The 23,392-nt window shown below is 43.9% G+C and overlaps 1 protein-coding gene across 2 annotated transcripts in view; it reads right to left on the bottom strand.

The window, feature by feature from the left end:
* Positions 1-14,782, bottom strand: part of LOC119652918 — a 28,356-nt gene extending 13,574 nt beyond the window's left edge. For both annotated transcript variants that reach the window (XM_038057304.1, XM_038057305.1), the window contains exons 1-3: positions 13,776-14,782; positions 2,997-3,190; positions 2,763-2,874 (exon numbers count right to left, since the gene is read on the bottom strand). In XM_038057304.1, the coding sequence (XP_037913232.1) occupies positions 2,763-2,874; positions 2,997-3,190; positions 13,776-14,702 (1,233 nt within the window). In that variant the 5' untranslated portion in view covers positions 14,703-14,782. The remainder of the gene's footprint in view (positions 1-2,762; positions 2,875-2,996; positions 3,191-13,775) is intronic.
* Positions 14,783-23,392: the final 8,610 nt, after the last annotated feature.

Genomic DNA, 23,392 nt, shown 5'->3' with positions numbered 1-23,392 from the left:
GGCAATTGGGGGAGTATCTGCATGCTCCCTGCCATCCCAAAGATAATAGCTCAAATAATTCTGGAACGTATTAAACAACATCTCGAAACCTTGGTCGACAGAGAGAAGGCTGGTTTCCGCACCGGATCCTTCTGTATTGATCACATCAACACACAACATATAATTTTGGAACAGTGCACGGAGATCTTCCACCTGCCTGCTCTTCAACGATTTTGGGAAAGCTCTCGACAGCGTGAGCAGGGAGTCTATCTGGCGTGCTCTGCGCAGGAGGGGAATTCCGGTGAAACTAGTAGCTATTATCACAGCGACAAAGATTACGCAAAGTTGTACGTGCTCATCGAGGTAAAATCTCAGCAGAATTTGAGGCCCAAAATGGAGTTAGCCAGAGTTGCGTCTTGTCACCGATATTTCTTCTGCCTTGTTCGGGGGATGTGAAGTTCAATGGACGATGACATCTTTCCTCAAAAACCTCGACTACGTTGCTGACATCTGCTCATCGGAGTACGCGGACCTAATACTATTTCAACAAACAACGTAGTCGTTGCCAGCCATCCGTGGGCGTGCGTGATCGGGAGGCGGAAACGCCAGTGGATAGATTACACATTGAGGGACACTTAGTAGAGAAGAGTAAAGAAGTTCGACCGGAAAGTCCTGCGAGTTTTGAAGCACATTTCAGTGAGTCCGATACGATGGCCCGTACCCCGCGACGGTAATTGCACGAGAAAAATTCCGCTCATAAGCCCTGTTTTTAGTGTCGTGTATTTGATGCAGTGCATTGATGTGGGCCCACGTGGTTGCGGACATGTGGCATTGTACAGCTATTTATGGCTTACCACCTGAGATGGGGATACATACACAAGAAAACCATTTAAGCATGATCGCCACACCAATACATTAACCACATGGATGGTGAGATTCCGTGCCCCTTTGCCGCTGGATTTACTCCTGTATACAGTCTTCTTGATCAGATCGGATCGGATTATGCTTCGCCTTGCATTGGAAGCACCGGTGGTGGCATGCCGAATGGAGCATAAACCGGAGGTGCCTAGTGGAGCTGTTGGTGGTGAACTGGATTCCTTGGCGATATTCCCTTTCGACGGTGCGCTACACAATTGGTTGTCGCAGAGGCATATAGATTGGGCGAATTGCGCCAAGCCATTAATACCGACCCCGTGCCTTTACTTGGTGGATTTTACACCGGACGTTACCGGGAGGCATTGAAAGCCTTGAATGATCGGTACGACCGCCCTAGGCAACTAGTGAAAATTAATATTGAACAACATCGAGTTGGTGAAGGAGTTACCTAAGGCGTTATGAACTGTGGTTGATGCGGCGAAGACTTTACCCATCGCTCTGGGGATCATGAAGCTCTCCGTTGACTACCGGCATGCATTAAACAATTGCAATGGCTCAATCGAATTCGTCAAGCCTTTTGGCGACGTCGGTGTGACCAGTACTTCGCTAGTCTTTATCTTAATGGTAAGTGGCGACAACGATCTCCCGACTGTTAGATTGGCAATATCATTCTGGTTAAGGATGAAAGAGTTGTGTATACGTATCTGGGCAGTGGGTATAAACAAATTCCAAGCATTCGCTTCGACCGGCGACAATATCAAGACAACAATGGTAAATGGCAAATGGAAAATAGTCATCTGAGGGGCGAGGGACGAAATAAGGCTGCCAAGAACGAGAGGAAAAATAAGGATGTCGGAGTGGAAAATTTATTTATTTATTTGAGACGCCGTGGGCGAGCAAATGAACAAGGACACCGGAGACGAGTTTGGATGCAGAGGGTAAGGACAAAAATAAGGACGTTGAGGACTAGGAGAGAAATAAAAATGCATGAGGGCGAGGGGCGAGGGGAAAACAAAGATGCTTGAGGCGAAGAGAAAAGAAAGGACACCGGAGTTAAGGAGAAAAATAAGGATGTCGAGGAGAGGAGGAAAGTAAGGATGGGTGGTCGAAGAGAGGAGGAAAGTAAGGATGCGTGGTCGAGGAGAGGAGGAAATAAGGATGCGTGGTCGAGGAGATGAATGATGGAGAGAAAAATAAATACATCGACAGTGGGGAAAAAAATAAAGACGTCGAAAGTGGCCAGAAAATTAAGAAACCCGCTTGAGGCGAGAAGCAAAACAAAGATGCTTGACGCGAACAGGAACAAAAGGATGCCGGAGACAAGGAAGAAAATAAGGACATCCAGAACTTCAGTTTTATTGGTACGCGAAATGGTGAACTCGCTGGAGATGAGGATTGCGCCCCCACCAAGTGCCTTTATTTCTGGTGTGGGCCAAGTTATGGATCAGGAATCGACGACGTCACGAGACCTGTTTGAATACCGAAAAATGAAGGCCAATCTACGAAAGATGCATCACGAAAGGGTTTGCATGTTAATAGAGTTTCTCTACGATGAAAATCATCTGAAGACGTGGAAACATCCAGTGAAATCCCAGTTGGGTTGGATGGGATGGCAAACTAGGGATAGGAACTACCCCATTAACCAAAAACCTTTGAGCTAAAGTTGGTCCGCCAGTCTAGCCTGTCTCTGCACGGAGCTTTCCCAGACAATGAAGGAAGGGGATGATCATCAAAATCCCGAAAAATGGCTTCCGAATGAGAACCTGCTCGAGAGGAAGCAGGCTAGTTTCCGTTTCAAATGGAATTTCTAGAATCTACCATAAATTCAGTGACCCTTAGCAACTTATATACTGGATTCACAGAGAGCTACTCTCACAAATATAAAATATATTTACATAAAAAGTTACCTCATCATCGTCAGTTAGCATTTGATTGATATTTATTTTCCGAAATTTCAAAACGTAAATTTGTCGCTTCAGTGCTGGCAATTCGTTTTCTACAATGGCCTTATGTACGGCGCTGAAAAAAAGAATTCATATTATATAGCGAAACTGAAAAAAATGTATTGAAAGCTTTAATGACCGAATAAAGCCAGGTAGAGTGACATATTGAAAAGGTTAGTAACGGCTATTGATACTTACTAATATCCATCGAAGCAAACCAGTGATATCGCCCATTCTCGCTTCATTTGTTCTATAACATTTACTGGTTCCTCTAAACTTTTGACTGTTTGATTGATCTCGTCTGTTGTGTAGCAACCTATCAGTTCTTCTATAATTTGACTGTTTTTCTCTTGATTTGGTTTGATGAACTTTCTGAACTCTGATTCGTAAGTCTGAAAGTTGTAAGAAAATAAAGCCAAGATAAGATATTTGTACGTTCACAGGAAATAGAAAATTCTAGTCAATAGGGGTTATCGCAATTGCTGGGTAGTTTTTAAAAGGCTATATTTGTTTTGAGTTTATTTTGTTGTCCGAAATAAGTAGGGTCATCATTAAAGTAAGTTTTTGCGATTGCAGTAGTAGGCCTATGACCTTTTTTGATGAATAGCGGCATTCGAACGTAGGAGAAGGATCGAGTTAATCGAAAACGATGCGGTAGAAGTAAAGATAAAAGTATGACTAGAGGCGTTTTCCACAGCAATGACAAACTGGTGATTAAAGCACAAAAAAATACTTCCTACTGTTTGATAAATTGTATAAATACAGGGGAAATCCCATTCGGTTTCATTTAGAAAGATGGTGTCATTGTGGAGCAACCTGCCTATGACTATCATTATTAGCAATACATCTTGATATTGTAATCTAACCACAGCCCCTTTCCCCTCAACTTATATAAATCAAAGTGCATAAACGATGACTGAATAAGATTTTCCGAGGAAAAGCTTTGCTCATCAATTCGTGGTTTTACTAAACGCTTTATAGCGGCATAAGTAAAGATGCAAATCGATTGTAATCTCATCAAAGCAAACAGGAAGCACATACCATGCTGCCTCCTGAACCTCAAAACAAAACGTTGAAACAAAGCGAGGAGCGCACTCGTAGGCAGCGAATCAAATCGTGAAAATTTCATGGAAAAGGCAGCGTGAAAATCATACACAACTGAAAATAATCGGGACCGCTATGAAAGTCCACCAGGCAAATCTATAAGAAAACCAACCATGAAGCGAAAAAATTTGACCGCGTACCATACAATATCATTTGCTATTCACTGCGATAGTGACTAGTGCCAAAGGAACTCCCTCCTTAAGGAATGAAATGTCCACGGTAGTGTAAATTGTCCTTCTATCCTCTATGGGTCACGCTACTCGGTGATGATCAATTTCAAAGAGCGATGCCTCCCAGTTATGGAGACGTAGTGGGATTAGTCGACTAAATCGCGCAGTCTAGTGGTACTGGCTAAATTGAACTTGACATCGAAGTTGATGGAAGCGATCCAAAGGACATCCGAGCCAGCAGCAATTTCACGTGCTTAGGGCTTCACTAACACTAAGCTAAGGAAAAATGTTCAGCAAAAAGGGGAGAAAAAACAGAAGAAACCATAAAACTGGCGAGGTGACGAGTGCCAGAGAGGAATAAAACGGAAAAAGATAAAAGAAAAAACCGAAAAGAAATATAGAAGAGGAAAATTTAAGAAGCCGATTGCTATCGAAATATACAAAGGGAAACAGCAAAGGGATGGGAGGAAATAAAGACACAAAAATAGAGAAAATGATGGAAAAAACAAAGAGGAAAGAATGGAAAAAGCAAAAAGGGAAGGATGGAAAAAGCAAAGAGGAAAGGATGGGAAAAGCAAAGAGGGAAGGGTGGGAAAAGCAAAGAGGGAAGGATGGGACAAGCAAGGAGAAAATGATTGAAGAATCAAGAGAGAAATGGTGGAAAAATTTGGAAGAAAAAATAACAAAGGAGTGAGAATGGAATAGAAAAATCGGGAAGAAAGGAATAGATAAATAAGAACGAAATAGAACAATAAAGAAAAGAATGGAAAAGTAGAAAAAGCTGATAGAGTAGGGTTGAAAAATGAGGGACAAAGCGCTGGAAAAAGCAAAGAAAATCGTTGGGCGGATCAAGAAAAAAGGATGAAAAAAATACGGTTAAAAAAATGGTAAAAGCACAGAAAACTAGTGAGAAAGTCAAAGAAAAAGGATGAGAAAAGTATGGAGGAAGAGCTTGAAAAAGCGTGAAATGTGGAAATAGCAGGGATCGAAAACGCCAACGAGAAAAGAAAGAAAAACAACAGAGAAAAAGCAATGGACAAAATAGGAAGAAAGGCAGAGAAGATGCAAAAAGAAAGAGTTGAGAAAAAAAAATAAAAAAGTAGAATAAAGAGAAAAACCACTAAAGTGCCGATATAAGCACAGAACGAATAACAGAAAAGAAAGAAAATAAAAAGCAAAAAAAGGAGCCAGACAGACGAGAAAAGGCGAATCAATTTTAGAGAGAAGAAAATGAAATGTGAAGAAAAGAGTAACATAGCCAAAAAAGAGAAATGAAGACAAAGAGGAGAGAAAGAGGCAAAAAAGATGAACCAAATTTAAAAGGAAAACACGTCGGCAAACCAGAAGCTAGACGCCTTAGGTATGAAGGGTTTTGGATATTTCTTATATAAAAACATTTGAGCGAACATTTGTCCCATTACCTAGCGCGCAATGTTTTGCATGTATGAAGACCTTTTGGTGTTTTATACAAAACCTTAAAGGCAGGAGAAAGCGAAGAAACAGAAACAAGTCGGGAAACCGGAAGCTAGACGCTTCAGATATGAAAGGTTTTGTGTATTTCTTTTATAAAGAGATTTGGGTGTGTATTTGTCCCATTAGCATGTAGCACGTAAAATATGCATATATTATGTGAAAATAGCCACTTTCAAGTGATATTGACATTCATAGTCTCGAATTTGCGGAGAAGCGACAGCTTTGACCTAGTATACCTTTGTTAGTAATAGTGCGATTTTCACCAAATTTAGCAGGATCATGCTCTATGCTGTAGCCTATATTGTTGCAAAATTTTGTGATTCTAGGGTGAACTTAAGGAGGGTTTTCCTGTCAATTACTAAAAATTATAGTAATGTACTATTATTAACTTTATTTGAGCAGATATCAGCATTTCGGAGCCTAGGCACCATATAATGACAGCCCCCTGATTTTTTTTCAGATTTTTCGGTTGGGTAGTTTCTGAGAATGGGTTCGTTAAAAAAATGTCCACTTTCAACCCCCCGCACCCTCCACATTTTCAACAAATGTCAACACTAAGACTGGTTTTCAAAAGTACTAATCGAGACCTTTAATTTGATACTCCACATGACTATATTTGATGAAAAAAAAATTTACACCCTCCCTTTGCATGTATGGGGACCCCCCCTTAAATTCGTCGTAAAAGGATGTAACTCACTATATGCGTGAGCGTCCACAGTTCCCACCTTTCTACCAAATTTGGGGCCAATCGCTACAACCGTCTTCGAGAAAAATGCGTGTGACGGACAGACAGGCAGACAGACAGTAAACCGATTTTAATAAGGTTTTGTTTTGCAAACAAAACCTTAAAAACGTATGAGAGGCAAATGCCCAAAAAACGAATATAGACTACAGAGAGAAACGGGAAAAAGTACAAGGAGAAAAGGATGGAGAGAACAACGAAAAGGCGAGGAGAAAAGGCTAGGAAAAACTATGAGGAAAAAATAGGAAAAACGATGAAGATGGTAGGAAAAAGAAAGAAGAAAAGAATGAAAAAAGAGCAAAGAGAAAAGAATGCAAAAGATGAGAAGAAAAGGAAGAAAAAAATGAGGAGAAAAGGATGAAAAAAATGAGAAGAGGAGGTTGGAAAAAGTTAGGAGAAAGACATCGAAAATGCACGAGGAAAATGATGGAAAAAGGAATGTTAAAAGCGGCGAAGTGGGAGCTGAAAGAAAGGCATGGAATGATGAACTGTGTTCATCACATGCAAGGAAAACTGAAGGCGAAAGAAATCCGAAAAGTAAAAATAAATAGAAAATAGAATAAGAAAAAATAAAAAAAAAGCAAGAGCAAAACAAATAAAAAGGAAAAAATAGAAAAAAGCAAGAGCAAAACAAATAGAAAGGATTGAAAAAAGTAAAAAGAGAAAAGTACAGAAAAAAAGATTAAATAAAGAACAAACAGAAAAATAGTTGGATGTAAGGTAAAAATAAGAATAAAACTCCGCCGTAGCCGGTCCCAGAGTTGTGAAAGGAAAGATGGATAGCTTTAGTCTGAATGGCTGTACGCCACCGCAGCGTCTTAGGGGGTAGGTGAGGAACTTTGCAGTCTTGCAGATTACTCACTAAGGAAGCTATCCCCACACCTGGCACTTAGGCATAAAGTGCAAACCCAACTAATGAGAAGGAGGAATTTGACCGTACGGATAACCGACGGGAGTCGTCTGACTTGGTGAGTGAGTCGGGCTCCCGTAATGGACAGCACGGCGTCGAAACCGCTAGTCGTGGGGCGGTTCGACGTCTAGGCGCTACGACGACTACTCCGTCTGTTGCAGCTGTTTCGTCACAATCTGTGGCGACCACTTCAGCAGGTTCGCGTAGGTAGCGGATAAAGCGGACTTAAGAAATGAACCTCTTTATCATTCGCTCCTACTATGAAATAACGGCGGGGGCGGGTACAACATCTTACCGGCCCTTGTTGCACAAGAGATTTATCGAGCGTTTCCCGCAATTCGGGCACGTGACTGCGCAGCGAGTCGAAGACCAGTAGTTTTATAACTCACAGCGACACAATCCCGGCCATTATCAGGAAGCATGTTCGACTTAAGGGGGTCATCCCGTGTGAAGGCCGTTTTTTTTGCCTTTTTTTGAAAAATTATTTTGGAGGACTGGATAAAGATAGAAACGTGATTTTTTCACCATTTGTTTATCGATATCTCTAGTATATGTGATAAATTTTTCAGTTTGATATCGTAGCTAGTTTTTGGAATACGTGTCAATTTATGTACCCATCTCCAAAAAAAGGTGTTTTTCTGCTGCCACGCTGGAGGGCGCTGTGTTCATCTGAAGAAAAAAAACTAAACGGCATTTTAATGTGGACAATATTCTACGGTCCGCAAACTAGGATAATTAGAAAATATTAAAAGGTAAATTTTTGGTGGGCTTTTAAACTTAATTTTTTGGTTTTTGGTGTTTTTTTACGACTTTTTTTATGAATAAAAAAAAAACTACCTGTCCGATTGCAATTATCCTAGTTTGCGGACCGTAGAAATATGTACTAAAGAAGTCGTGAAAATTTCAAAGAATTCGGTTGGATAGATTTTGAGCTATGGTGGCAGCCGATTTTCAAGATGCAGTTTCGAGAAAAACGCATTTGAAAATTTAAATGTCATTATCAACAGTAAAATTTTAACTCAGCATTAATCTGCTATACGTGGTCCATAGAGAGTACCCTCCGTTTCATCAAAAAAGTCTTGTAAGGCCGATTGTTGCTCTCTGGTTTCAATTGTGGCTCTTTTAGCGAGGTCAGTCGATCGTCGTTCGGACCGCCAAATTCGCGCTTTTATACGGCGGTCGACATAAACCTGACATATGTGACCACCTTGACATCCCTTTGCCACTAGGATTTTGAGAATGCCATTGAGTCCTTCATTGAAAATAATTACAGCCAGAAAAGTGACTATTTCTACATCCTTGGCCCCAGAATGGAGGTGTTTAAGAGCGAAAGTCCAGATCAATGCATTTAACGACTCATTGTTCCCATTCTTTTCTCGACATGTCCTACACATTCCTTTTTTACTACTACGTATATTTTATTATTTGCAAAAATTTGCAGAATTACCGGAGAAAACTCCAGCAAAATCCAATATACAATATACAAAACTTGTCGCAATTCAAACATCCATGTTCATGCTTGCTAAAAGTTACTTTGCTGATGTTGACGCGAAGTCCTTTTTCTTCTCTAATAAGTATCGGTTCCCATGAAATACTCTTTTTTTAGTGCGAGCATGACGTTGAACGGTAAAGCGATCTCCCTTCGTACGATCCATTTAAAAAAATCACTGAACACACAAACAGCACAATACTTACTACAAAATATAATTGAGTATAGCTTGAAAGCCTTTCAGTCCTCACTCTAGACTGGATTATCCTTTTTATTCCAAACAGCAAATAAGTTTAGATAATTGATTGGTTTTCCATCTTTTTATATTTATACCTGTGTTCGAATTTATAAGGCTCAGATAAAAAACTAACAGGTAAAAAAAGATTCGATCCTCTTTCTCATCGAGTACCCTAGCCGCGGCTGCAAACTCCTTACCTGTTTAACACTGTAATTTCTGAATGACTCGGAATATTGGAAAATCCCTTTGCCCACATATTCTCCACTATATATAGATACAAATCATGCAAAAAAAAAAAAATCGATTTCTCCAACCCGACACACGGGATGACCCCCTTAAGGCCATCGCGGAAATCAATGACCGAGAGACGATGGGGCAGGGGCGGCAGCGTCAATAATACAACGCCGCACTGCATACAACAGTTTGAATACTCGCCGTAGCACTCTTCTCCATCGTCCAGCTAAGGTTCGGGACGAATCTCTGAAATGGATCCTCTACATAGACCAGGTATTCCCAGGCTCTATGCATCTCCAGCAACTCCGGGAATTGTAGTTCAAATCAATGATGAGATTGCATCTCGACTGTGCGCTGATATGTCGCTGCTGCAACTACAATCACTTGTGTATTGTGGTGCAGTTACGGCTGTCAGATTGCACGATCAGAAGATTCGCTTTCGTGTTATTGGTTTGAATAACCTAAAAGATCCACCATGGAAAATTCGTCTGGAACGTCGGCGGGACTCACTAAGGCATGACATTGCTAGACTAATTCAGATCAGCACTGGCGATGCCAGCAGACGGGTGAGATAGGAAGTGCAGAGTGCAGGTTTACCGAAACTATGTCATCCCCAGCGAGGCACTCGTAGTTGAAATTCTAGACACACTAAAGCAGTTGGTTACGACGATATGGCGAAACTCGCTCCAGCGAGGAACCAGCGAAGCTTTTTCAGACCTCTCAATGAATTCCAACAGAGCGTCCAGACAGTAGTTTTCGATAACGGAAGTGAAAGAATACTGGGGCGGACTTTAAGAGTTACCCGCCCAGCATGCTGAGTGGATCACCGCCGAAGACACCCGCCATGCCAATACGCCTGGCATGAATTTTGCGGATGTTACCGAAGAGGAAGTTCGACAAGCCATAAACAGCTCGAAGAAATGGAGGGGCCCAGGTCTGGATCACAAAAAGCTCAGCTATGGGCGGCTGGCACACACCATAAATGAGGTCATGAGTCGGCCGGAGGAATTTCCACCCTTCCTCACTGCGGGGATTACCTACCTTATCCCTAAGAAGGACACGGAGCAAGACCCCGCAGACGCAAGACCGATTACTTGCTTACCAACCCTCTACAAATTCATAACATCCATTTTTAGTGGAAGGGTCAACGCGCACCTCGAGACCAACATTCTGTCGGCGGAGCAGAATTGCTGCCGAGCAAGGAGAAAATGAGGACGAGCGAAAAAAGGAGCGCACGAGTAGAAAAAAAAATGCGCAACAACCGAAAGAAAATAAGGCGAGCAAGCAGAAAAAAGGCGACGACGAAAAGGAAAATAAACTGGATGACGACAAGAGGAAAAAGAAATCGATAACAAAGAAGATAAAAAGGACGATGACAATCCGAATGAAACGGTTGATGACAAGCAGAATAAAAAGGTCGATGACAAAGAGAATAAGAAGGACGATGACAAGCAGAATAAAAAGGTCGATGACAAAGAGAATAAAAAGGACGATGACAAGCAGACTAAAAGGTCGATCACAAAGAGAATAAAAAGGACGATGACAAGCAGACTAAAAAAGGCCGACAGGCAGAGTAAAAAGGGGCGACAAAAAGAGCAACCATCACAAGGAGAACGAAAAGACGAATACAAGGAGAGTAGAAAAGACAACGACAAGGAGAACAAAAGGGAAGGAGAATAGAAAGGACGAGAAGAAGGAGAACAGAAAAAACGACGACAGTGAAAAGTACTACAAGAATAGAAGGATAACGACGAAGGAACTACAAAGTACAACAAGGAGAGCAGAAAGGACAACTCGGAGAAAAGTAGAAAGGAATAAGATTGGGAGAATACAGAGGAATATAACAAGGAAAATAGAAAGGAATGGGACGATAATGAAAAGGATTATGAAGAGAACAGAGAAAAGTATGACGAGGAAAATAGAAAGGAGGATGACGTTCAAGGATAGAAAGGATTATGACAAAGGTAATAAATAAGACGACAAAATAAGAAATACTTGGAGGGAAAGAATTAAGAAAGTAGTTGGCGTAGAATGAAAAGGAAGATACAAAGTTGCAGAACATAAGATACAACTTTAAAAATATTCCTACACCGGACATTGCATTCAACCTCCAGCAAACTAAGGACTCAACTCCTCGTCCCGATCCTGGTTAACATAGAGGCATCCTAGCGCGTGTCGACACAGCACTTCAGTTGGGCTACACTGCCCTGCTGCTAGTGCTGACAGACCTGTAATTATCAACTTTTCAGCTTTTTGGGATAGTTTTGCTCCTGTAACCGACAATAGCCAAACCGAATGGGCACTACTAACTAAGAAGATGATATCTGTTCAACTTGGAAATCGAAGGGATCTAAGTGTACTTCCAGTTTGTGAAGAAGTGCATTTTCAGCAGACAAAGGTTTAATGGGGTAGATTTTTGCTGATCAATTAAATTGCCAACACGTTTGTTTAGTGTTAACGAGCTAACGTGGAATGAGTTGATTTTAGTCAATCAACTGCTTCTTCGGATACAGAAATGTTTTGGCAAATAAGGGGGAGATTTTTCTGGGATCAGCTCAATACTGGAAGGTTATCAACAACAGAAAATTTCTTAATGATTAGTATAAAGGCATTGTCCTCACATGGTCGCCCCATGCAACAAGATTTTTTTGATAATTAATAAAACCGACATGACCAATGTCGGTGACCCAGAACTGAGCGCTCTAAATACCTCGATCCGATGCTCTCAGCCGATTGACGCATGAACAAATGCCTCAAATTCAAAATCTACTGCGGCGTTATGGGGACTTTACCGAAAAATATTTGCATTTTGTTGTTTGGAGCTCGGCTTCATGATCAATTGACGTCTATGGCGTTATTGTAAAGATAGAATTTATTTGGCGTGATTGCGAGTCTTACTCAACTTTCTATGTTTTTCCGAACATTAAAAGAGAGAGAGAATTGTTGCCCAGCATCATTGGCATAACTCACCTATGATCATGCCCGAAATGAAAACATTACATCCGTCGCGAAAAATTTATGGGAGAAATGCCTTCTAAGTAGTGTTGGGTTGGGTACTAGCTGGTATCCAAAGGCCGACCAAAGCAATCATGGCTTTCAACGAAGACTACAATTGAGAACCCGATCTAGACAAAGTCTAAAGAGGGTACAATTTAGCGTAACACGAATATCTTCATCTTTTTCTTGGAATGGAATCAGCGGCATGGCCTCAAACAAGTAAATTTGTATCATCAACACACGTTGTTCGAGCGAGTCGGGGTTGAGTTAGAACACGCATTCGTAGTGGCTAAAACTAAGTCCTCTAGACCGATAAGACAGTTTTTCGGTTCTTTATTTTATTGTTTGATAAACCCCCAACATTTCCAATACCACTCACAGTACACGTCTGCTTCCTATCACTCATGGTTTGTTCCCAAAAATTTTTATGAATCCGAAATATCTTTCGGCTAAAAACCAAACATTCCGAGCCGCTATCGCACGAGTTAACATATATCGGCATTTGAGAATGTAGAAGTGCTTGATAAAATAAAATTCGACGCATGCTTAGAACTTTTTGCACCCAATCGATGCCCATTTTAAGTCACGATAGTGTCTCGAGCAAATCCCGCCTTTCCTGCTAAGCAAAATGATGCCGATCACGCACTTGTTATCCTTCAATTCTCGTCAATTTATTTTCCCGTTTAAAACTCGATTAAGATCTAGAAGTGGAAATTTGTTGACGAACCGAGCAACAAGCTGGATCCGACAAAAATAAGAAAATTTAAGACACACAAAATCGCGACGGTTGAGGGTAGTCGAGCCTGCGGATTCACCAACTTACACACAATCAGTTGAGAATATTCTTCAATAAGAAGCACTTCACATTCCAGTTTTAAGCCTAATCTGGACACCGCTTCTCTCCCCTCCTATCATTCTCAGTAATTGCTCAAGCTGGAATCTGGCCACGCGCCGAAGCACGCCACAATGACACAATAATTTCGAAGAACGCATAAAGTACGGGGAATCCCCTGTGATTCTCGCAAGTCATGACGCTTAAATAAACAAAAACAAAATTGGATAATTTTTTAAATAATAACCAATGGCAAGTCCTGAAAGTCACGGGTTGGCATTTACCATTGATTACTAGAAGATTGCTTTATCTGCACCTAAGGATGCCAATTGTTCAAGAGGTTTGTATGCTGGCTTGACTGCTTCCTTTAATGCTATGGAATTCGGACGATCCAACAAAATTATTAACGAATATGCGGCTGTGGGGAAGTTCTGTGGTGTCCAGGGGCTCGATTTTGAAGAATTTAATGAAGATGTAGCTTGAGGAACGTAGATACTCCTGTTCGTAGCCGTCTCTATTTTCGTTCATAGAGTTTAAACTCGACCTGGCGGACTAAACCAATATTTTTCCCAGCTCTGAACACTAGGAAAGAATTAGTGTCGACACTTTGCACGGAATTTCAACCGTTTAACCCGCGAACTGTTGTCCTTCCCAAGCGAGAGTCCCTAGACTGTGACCAATGTACTTTCTTCGTCCCAATTTTCACTCAACCCAGGGCCTTTCACTGATAATAGGACACAAAATCAAATGGAAACGGGTAGAACCACCGAGGACACTTTAAAACTTACCAGTTTGCTGCGCTTGGCGGAGGTTGGTGTCATTTTGGAGTTTAAAATTTCTTCGATGCTGCTCTTGTCCCCAGTTTCTGCTTTCTCCACGCGCGGGACCTTGCTCGTCCTCTTCCTTCGCTTAACCACAGATTGATATGGCCGGGTTTCATCGAAAGTTTTAGTCTTGAGCAAGGGACCAGGAAGGGCTATTGATGAATTGGGCATTGGGCCGGAGCGGTCTATGGGGATATTGGATAGAATAACAGGAAGGAGTTTGGGGGAATTGGACACGGACCGAGAAAGGACTATCGGGGAATTGGACCTATCAACATCCGAGTCCAGTACTTGATGCATCTTGGAATTGTGAGGTGAATCGGTGTTCCTCCTGCGAGTTGTTTTTCGACGTTGTTCAGATCCGTTCTTCATGACTGGATCATTCCTCTGACAATCGGTCGCCTCCAGCGGTGGGGACTGTCCGACCGTGGTAGTTTCCCACACCACGCACTCCACTCTATTCTTTTTATTTCCCGCGCACTGTGCCATGAGCCTTTTCACACTACTTGAAGGAAAATCCTTTGTTTCCGCACTATTTTTTCGCTCCGCAATGCGAATATTCAATGGCTTTCGCGAACCAATTGCTACCAATGCTGGCGGAGTCACTGGTTCCACGGTTGAATCCGGGCTAGCTGCGACAGGATCAGTTTGCACCGAAATTGAACACTTCTTTATAGTCACTGTTGCCGTAAAGTTGGTCTGCACTTCCGCGTCAGAAAATGTTCTGTTCCTCCGATACTGGCACCGTGAACAATAATCCTGATCCTCATTTACGACACCATTTATAGCGTCCAAAACTCTTGTCTGCACGTCCCGATCGGAAATGTTGAAAAGCGCTCTAAACAGGTCACGGAACTCCGATAAGTGATGCCGACGATTATCCACCGACATCTCAAAAGTCTACTAAAATAATGAATCCCCAAGAAAACTATTCACCTCCTCCACAGAAAGGGTTTTCCCCCGTTGACCAATTTCACAAATGTCATTTCACAAGAATGTCAACCGGACATGTGGCATAAGATGAGATAAGAGTCGGTTGGTGTCTAGGATGGATTTCAGACGTTATTGGACATTTTAAAAATCAAAATGACCCGAATAAACCTTAAATTTAACTATCCAAGCCAAAATACCGAATTAGTTTTATTATATCTGCAACAATACGCATTCCTAATAAATCTCGTTTGATTAAATCCGTAAAACGCAAGTGGCGTCCAGTGAATTCAATCTTTTTGCCGCGGAAGCATTATGAAATGGAAAGCAGCAGTAATTAAATGAAAGCATACGAGAAATGAAATCACGCTAAGATGACGTTATTTGCGACGGACAAAAATATGAAAGAAGGAATGATAAAAAATTACGCAGAACAGCTCCCCAAATTACAGCCTGGAAAGTCTAAAAGGGCAATGTCCTTGGTAGAAAAAGAAAACATGGTGTAGTCAGCCTCAAGTGGGGCAGTATGTAAAGGGCCTTATTAGAGAATTCATTCAAATCATAAAATTACTATTATCATTCTGTTAAGGGGAAGATGCACCGCGTCCTTAAGGAACTATTGTGTTCCTATTGCTGGTTGTAGTGTACCAGCTTATAGCCGTCAGGAATTTTAGTATCTTCGCTACTTTCAAATCTTTCAACTTTCAATCTGGTATCAAGTGTTCTTCCAGATGTCTCGACCTACCGGACACGTGTATAGAGGTTTCATCACACTCCGCACAGAACCTGCAGGCAGTGTCCGTAGATATCCTTAGCTTCCCTAGGTGATAGTTCAGCCGACAGTGACCAGTGAGAATTCCCACTATGATTCGGAGGTGCTTTTTGGTGAGGTTTAAGCAATCCTGTGTGTGCTTGTGTTTGTATCTCCCAATAAGCCCCTTGACTACTCTATCTCTGGTAGGCCCGCCCAGTATAGTTTCCTCAACCGTTCCTTTTCATTTCTTAGAGTCATGGCCATGAAACCGTTTCCAATTCCACAGAAGGGTTCTGGCCCGTGTCCCTCCTCCCTTCTTGGCTAGTTCGTCCGCTGCTTCATTGCCTTCCAACCCAGCATGGCCAGGAGCCCAGAGTATCCAGACCTTGTTGGACGATTAAAGGAGGCACATCTGTCAATGGCGTATATTTCCGCCTGAAATATGCTAGTGTACCTACCCATTGGCTCCAAGTACATTATCCTTTCTTTTTTTTTTTTTATTAGGGTAGGTGAATGCGTTTACGCACAGAGTGTTACACTCCCGCAACAGCACGCTGGCAGACTACCAACTAAACACCTCCCTGTCATCAGAGAACTAGCCTGGAACCGTTTGACACATTACTTCGGGCTAGCCCTCCCGCTCTCCCGGCTTTGGGAGCCTTCAAGTCAGGGAGTTCCTTTCACCAACGGGAGGGGAAGGGAGGAAGGGAGTTGTTAGTTCAGGGAACCCCTCACCGTCCGATCCCTCGGCCGGTCGAGTTCAATCCTCTTCGTAGTAAGAAGAGCCCCAACATAATGCGCAATACGATTCCAGCTGCCAGCGCTCTTCAGCATCTCTCTGACAACGTTGTCTGGAGAGAGCTCCCCTGTGACTGCATAAAGCTGCTGGCGGAGGCCGTTCCACCTCTAGCAAGAGAAAAAGGTGTGTTCAGTGTCATGCGCCACTCTATTGCAGAACACACAATCAGGAGATCGCGCCTTCCCAACCCTGTATAGGTAAGACTGAAAACCTCCATGTCCACTTAGAAGTTGGGTAAGGAAGTAATCAATCTCACCGTGCTTTCTGTTCAACCACGGGTCTAATTTGTCGATGAGCCGCGCAGTCCACTTGCCCCTTGGCTCATTTTGCCAAGAAAGTTGCCACTCGTTAAGGGTGCGTTGACGTTCTTCACGGGCAACCACTTCTCTTAAGTTTTCGCCCTTACGGCGATAGATAGCTTTGCGCTCCTTGGCAAGGAGGGCAACGGGGATCACTCCCGCAATCACCATCACAGCCGGTCCGGAGACGTTGCGATAAACAGACGCCACTCGCAAAGGTCCCCGCCTCTGCACTTGAGCGAGGCGTTTACGATGCACCTCCTTGTCAAGGGCATCAGCCCATACCTCCGCACCATAGAGAAGGATGGACTGCGTTGCTCCCATGAGGAGACGTCTCCTAGTTGATATAGGGCCGCCGACATTCGCCATTAGCCGACTCAAGGCCGCGACTCCTGCTGCAGCCCTGTCCGCGGCTGCTTTGATTTGCTCGAAGAAGCTCATCTTCGAGTCGAGCATTAAACCAAGGTATCTCGCCGATCGATATGGGACGCAAGGTCGGGATTCTCCTTCTGGTCAGGATGACTACTTCGGTTTTTTCCAGCGCAAGGTTGAAACCGTGAGCAGTAATCCATCCGCTTACCCGTCGCATCAATATGCCAAGTCTGCTTTGCGCCTGTTCAACAGTGCGTCCGGCAACAAGTGCCGCAACGTCGTCTGCATAACCGACCAGGCGCGACTCTTCGGGCATATCGAGTCTCAGCAGACTATCGTAGGAAGCGTTTCAGAGGTCCGGCCCTAGGATGAATCCCTGCGCTACTCTCGACGTGATTTCCATCCTCCTCTGGCCCTCTAGCGTCTCATAGAACAGGGAGCGGTCTTTCAGATAATCCCTCAATATCCGCAAGAGATAGCTTGGCACGTGAAAGGAGTTCTCTAGTGTGTCTAGCATATTTGTCCATCTTACGGAATTGAAGGCATTTCGGGCATCAAGCGTTATGAGGAGCACTATCCGTCGAGATCGGCGGCTGTGTGCCCCGGCTCGATTAAACGCATCTACGACCTCCATAACAGCATCCACTGTAGATTTCCCTATTCTAAACCCGAACTGCCCTGCGGATAAGTCCCCGGCAGCACGGATCGCTTCAGCGAGTCTACCCCTGATGAGCCTCTCTAGCACTTTTCCGGCCGTGTTAAGCATACACAGCGGTCGATATGCTGACGGGAGCTCCGGGTCTCCTTTACCTTTACTGATCAACGCGAGTCTGGCCACTTTCCAGCGACAAGGAAAAATGCCCTCCTTCAAGCACGCGTTGAACGCTTCGAGCAGCAATTCTGGCCGTTGACGGAACACCAGTTTGTAAACTTCCGCCGGGATGCCATCAGGACCTGGCGCCTTCCTGTTTTTCATAGTGAGAACCGCTTCTTCGAGTTCTCCCATTGTGAAAAGGGGGCAATCCACGACGCTTTCCGCGCTATTTACATCAACCCGTACAGGGTGTCTGGGGAACAATGCCCGCACAATACGGTCCATCTGGTCGGTGCTGAATATGCAGGGCTTCCGCAGAGCCCCGATTTTCCGAGTGACAAGCTTATAGCCAAGTCCCCACGAGTCATCATTCACCTCATTAACAAGATTTTGCCAGCCGCGAGCTTTGCTTTTATTTATAGCGTTGCGAAGTCTCCTTTTTGCTGATCTATATTGTGCCTTTATGGCACATGCCTCCTCGTTGGCGTACAAACGTTGTGCCAAACGGCGGAGCTTATGACACTCCTTCCGTAGATCGGCAATTTCCGCCGTCCACCAGTACATAGAAGAGATTCCGACGCAAAAGTGATGTCGGGAATGCTTCCTTCACAACCTGGGCGCCGAAACGTTGGCGTGGATCCGGTGTTTAAAATTACGAGCACAGTTCTCGCCGCTATTTCCAGAATCCGTTTCCCTCTGGAGTCTGATTGAGGCATGCCCCATTCAAGAGCCCTGGCATTAAAATCACCGCCAACCAGGATTCGTCCCTCCGTGCTCGAAACGGCGTCCTCCAGAGCATCAAGCCGGCGCTGAAAGTCCGGAATCGACTCATTCGGCGTCAGGTAAACGCTAAAAAACGTTATCCCTAAACACCGGATCCAGACAAATCCGTCCCCCCGGCCTTCGGCAAGAACACGAAGTCGAACGTCGTCCCGAACCCGCTCTGAAGATCGGACACCTTCCCGAGCCCGCAGTGTGTGCGACGCTTTCGCCAGCCGCGCCACGATCTCTGCAGAGAACACAACTCTCGCTTTCCTTGCAAGTCTTCGCTTGATGACCCGCTTGGCCGCATCTCCGGCATGCTGTCCTCCTGTCCGGACCCTTGCAAGCTGCTGACGTGTGTTCATTACATTATCCTTGAACCGCTGACACCGGCACTCGCTCTCTCTACTGTGAGGGAGATGTCAGTGTACGAAGTAATCAGTTGCTGGTTCAAGCCGTATGCCACAGCCACACTCTCCCAGTTTGTTACTCCAACGTGTTTCAAACTTCTTATCGAAGTACAGGGTGCGGCAGCATAACTTCCTTTTTTCAAAACTCAATAAAAACTATTGTATGCATCGGATTTATTATTTATTTTTTATAATGTAGGTACATGTCTAAAGTTCCCCCATTCTCCATACATTGCGTAAACCGATTTCTGGCGTTTGTCATGACTCTTGTTAGCATAGCAGGTGTTATGTTGGCAATTTCTTCTTGGATGTTGGTCTTCAAATCTTGTAGGCTTCTTGGACGGTTCACATAAACACGGGATTTCAAAAAACCCCATATCACAAGGGGACAGATCGGGAGAGCGTGCCGGCCATTCCAAATCGCCTCTAATTGAGATAAGGCGCTCTGGAAAGTGTTCCCTCAAAACAGCCATCGATGCTCTTGAAGTGTGTGCTGTTGCACCGTCTTGTTGGAACCAAGTGTCCCCCAAATCCAAATTTTCTAGTCGCGCGAAAAAAAAATTCTGTAGCATGTTTACATACCGGTCCGAATTCACTGTCACTGTAACCTCATTTTCCTCAAAAAACCAGGGACCAATAATTCCAGCTGAGGAAATTGACCACCACACTGTGACTTTGGGTGAATGCAAAGGCTTTTGATGCAATTCTCGAGGGTTGGTGTCAGCCCAGTAGCGCATGTTTTGTTTATTAACCGACCTACACAAATGAAAATGGGCTTCATCGCTAAAAAAAACAATAGCACCCTCGGGAACCGCATCAAGAAGAAGCTCACACGCGTTCATCCGAGAATTGAAGTCACGTTCTGAAAGTTCCTGTACTATCGCCATCTTATAGGGATGAAAATGAAGATCATCATGAAGAATTCTTCTCACAGAACGATCGGATAGTCCAAGGGTAGATGCGTGTTTGCGCGCAGAACGCCGTGGCGATCGCAACATTGACGCTCTCACTGCTCCAATGTTCTCAGGTGATCTAACGGGCCGAGGGACTCCAGTTCTTCCTTTTGTCGCAGTTTGTCTGAATGTAGTGACCCATGTAACCATTGATTTGCGGTCTGGGACGGGAGCCAACGGGGCTAAGTTAAAGCGATTCCGAAATGCACGCTGTGTTGCAATAACCGAACATCCGCTTGAAAAGTAAACCTCAACGGCAAAGGCATGCTCCTCACAATTCCAAGGCATGATGGTAACTGAACAAAACTTTACAGTATCCCCTCTTGAACGAGACCACTAGCGCTCCGCTATGACATCAACTAACTGAGTAACGCGCATTTTAACAAAGGAAGTTATGCTGCCGCACCCTGTAAAATCTCGTTGCCATGTTATCCCTTGGTACGAATACCTCGGGATACCGCCATCAATCTTCCCTCGATTTAGGCAGTTCCCCAAAGTAGTATTTTCGGGATGCTATTTCATTTTTTTCCTGCTATGAACCTACAAGTCATGGCTTTTCGGCAAGGGTTTCCGACATGTGTCTTCCAGAGTAATTTTTGGTCCAGTGTAATTCCCAAATATTTGACCTCTGTTTCTCGTTTCACCTCCATGTCATGTAAGCTTATGGCTCTCAGATGATCAAGCTTACGCCTCCTAGTAAATGGTACTATGGTGGTTTTGGCTGGAGTGATCTGCAGTCCCACGTTCCTGCACCAAGCACTAGTGACCCTTAGCCCAGTTTGGATTCTACCACATAAGATATCATATTTGCCTCTACAGATTAAAACAATGTCGTCCGCGTAACCCTGGACCATACATACACTTGTTAGCACGTCCAGGAGTTCGTCCACTTCCATATCCACATAAGTGGTGATAGTACCCCACCCTGTGGACAACCTTGAGTGGTATTCATGACAGAATTTGCACCTGTCGTACTGTACTGCTATTTGCATACTCTCTGGCATTTTGTCCATACAGAAAGCCAGGATGTTTCCCACTTCCTTGCGGCTCAGGGCATCTTGTATCTCTGTGTGCGATGTGTTGTCAAATGCTCCTTCGATATCCAAAAACGCGCACAATGCAATTTCTTTTGTTTCTATGGCATCCCGTAGTACCTCTGTCAGCTAATACAGAGCAGTTTCAGTTGACCGTCCTGCCCGGTAAGCGTATTGACAGTGATGTAGGGGATTACGCTTTAGAACGTGAGTTCTAATATAGTTGTCTATGACCTTCTCCACCGTTTTCAGTACGAGCAATGTTAGGCAAATTGGTCTGAAAGATTTAGGGTGAAAAGGATCCTTTTTACCGACTTTCGGAATAGAGACACATTTGCCTGCCAGGGCTCTGGGGTGATTTCAGTGGTTTAAAAGTTGCCTAGCTTCTGAGAATGCCTCTTTTGCTAGTTTCCAGTTCTCCTTTCTCCCTCTTTTATTCATTGTTGGGGTGTCAGGCAGAATGTTGTCGCCTGCTACCGTGGGGTAGGATCCCGGGAAATTAATTCTAAGGAGCAGGTGTACCCGTCCTTATCATTCTCGGTAAATGCCCTATCTTCCTTCTTCAAACAAACGGAGAATATTTCCCCGTCTTTGGCTACAGCCTTGTAAAGCCTGGTTACTTCTGTGAACTGTTCGATCCCTTTACAAAATTCCCTAAAGCTGTTCCGTTTTGCTTCCCTGATCGCGTTGCTATACGCAGTCAGTGCATTTTTGTTCCTTTGCCAGTTCCCGATTTGTTTTGACCGGTTGAAGAGTTTTCGTACCTCTGTTCTCATTCTGGCCAGGTTCCTGTTCCACCATGGTACATCCCTTGATGACTTAACTGTCTTAGCCGGCCAACTGGCCTTAAATGCGTCCATGACGACTGTGTTGATGTTTCCCACCACTGTTTATAGTTCCAGTTCGCTCCTGATATCACCGCCCCCTTGAAGGTGAGCCATGTTGTTGCTCAGGTGCGTTGCATATGATTCCCAATCCGTTCTGCTGGGATTCTTTTTATTTTGGAATTACCCTCAATGTCGAATCTGATTATTTTATGATCAGACATAGATGGCTCATACGACACTCTTCAATTCTTAACCAGCCCGTTCATTAGAATATTTCCTAGAGTTATATCTAGTACCTCCTGTCTAGTGCTGGTCACAAATGTTGGATCGTTCCCTAGGTTATATATTTAAGAATAAATTCAAGAAGGTACCCACCTCTTCGATTGGTGTCACTGTTTCCGGTTGAACCCAGATGTCGTCTCCTGGGAAGTATCCCGATGCTACGAAGGCCTCTCGAGTGCTCCTCCCGGCTTCCAATGAGACTTGGATCGGAAATCTGAAAGACATATAAATCTTAAATTACTTTTAAGAGTTATTTAACCTCTTGGTTTTTCACAAGAGGAGTCCCAAATTACTCGCATGCTTCCTCCTTGTAGACCGCGAATCTGCCCTAGAAGTCTTAGGTCAAGGTCGTTCAGCTTCTGCTCTTCACTGGGCAGCAGGTCTACTTCCCTGAGTGATCCAGTCCTTTCCGCCACTATGGTTTTCAAGACTTCTTCGGGGACCTCGGTATGCTTTTTACCCGGTGTCTCCTCCGTGATATCTTTCCTCGGCTTTTCCCTGTGCATGTGCACAGGTATGTTACCAAATCGATAGTTTATATGGCAACCCCGACGTTTCGGGGGTTCGGTTATCTACCCCGATCGTGAGGAGTCTACCCTTGCCCTCCACCTTGTTTCTGAAGACTCTCAATAATCCCGTATGGTGATCCTCATTTTGACCAATTAGGAGGTCCAATAGATTTTCCTTCTCCATTCTTGCGGCTTTCGAGAGAAAAACTATCACCACGTGTGCTCCTGGTATATAATCCCCAACACATGTTGACAGTTCTGCTCCTTCCCAGCCTGGAAATTTAGGAACTATGGTCCTAAGCCACTTTGCAGTGTCTTCCGTCGAGCAGTCCACCATTATATGACGTGGTCGAAAGCGTAACCCGATGAACAAAAGTTTCGCATTCCATCCCTTGCACATCTGCCTGACGACAAGATCTTCGATGGTTTCCTGCTCCTCACGAGTGAGTATTTGCTCGGAGAATGTTTTTTGCAGTATGGCCAGTCGAATGCCCTTGACGGCACTAGCATAGCTAATGGCGGGTCTTTGGGTTCTGGTTTGGATTTTTTTGGGAGCATTCCCTTCATGCGGGCTAATTTCTCTGCTCCCCGCTTTCTTGGCTCCGATGTAGATGGCTTAGGTCTATCCTGAGCCTTGTCAAGGGCCTCTTTTGGTTTCAGGCCTTCCTTCAACAAGGCTATATCGGCAAAAGAGTCAACCCTTTAGCATTTGGCGACCGTGACAGGACCTGTAGTCTTTAGATTCATTCCTTTATTACATTAACTTTCGTTGACATGGATCAGTTAGCAGCCAATCAGGAAATAGTCAAAAAGGCTCCGCATCAAACGAAAACGCT

The sequence above is a fragment of the Hermetia illucens genome, chromosome 3 (genome assembly GCF_905115235.1).
Source record: "Hermetia illucens chromosome 3, iHerIll2.2.curated.20191125, whole genome shotgun sequence".
Classification (NCBI taxonomy): domain Eukaryota; kingdom Metazoa; phylum Arthropoda; class Insecta; order Diptera; family Stratiomyidae; genus Hermetia; species Hermetia illucens.
Note: the sequence above shows the minus strand (reverse complement) of the source record. Positions and strands in the feature narration are given on the sequence as shown.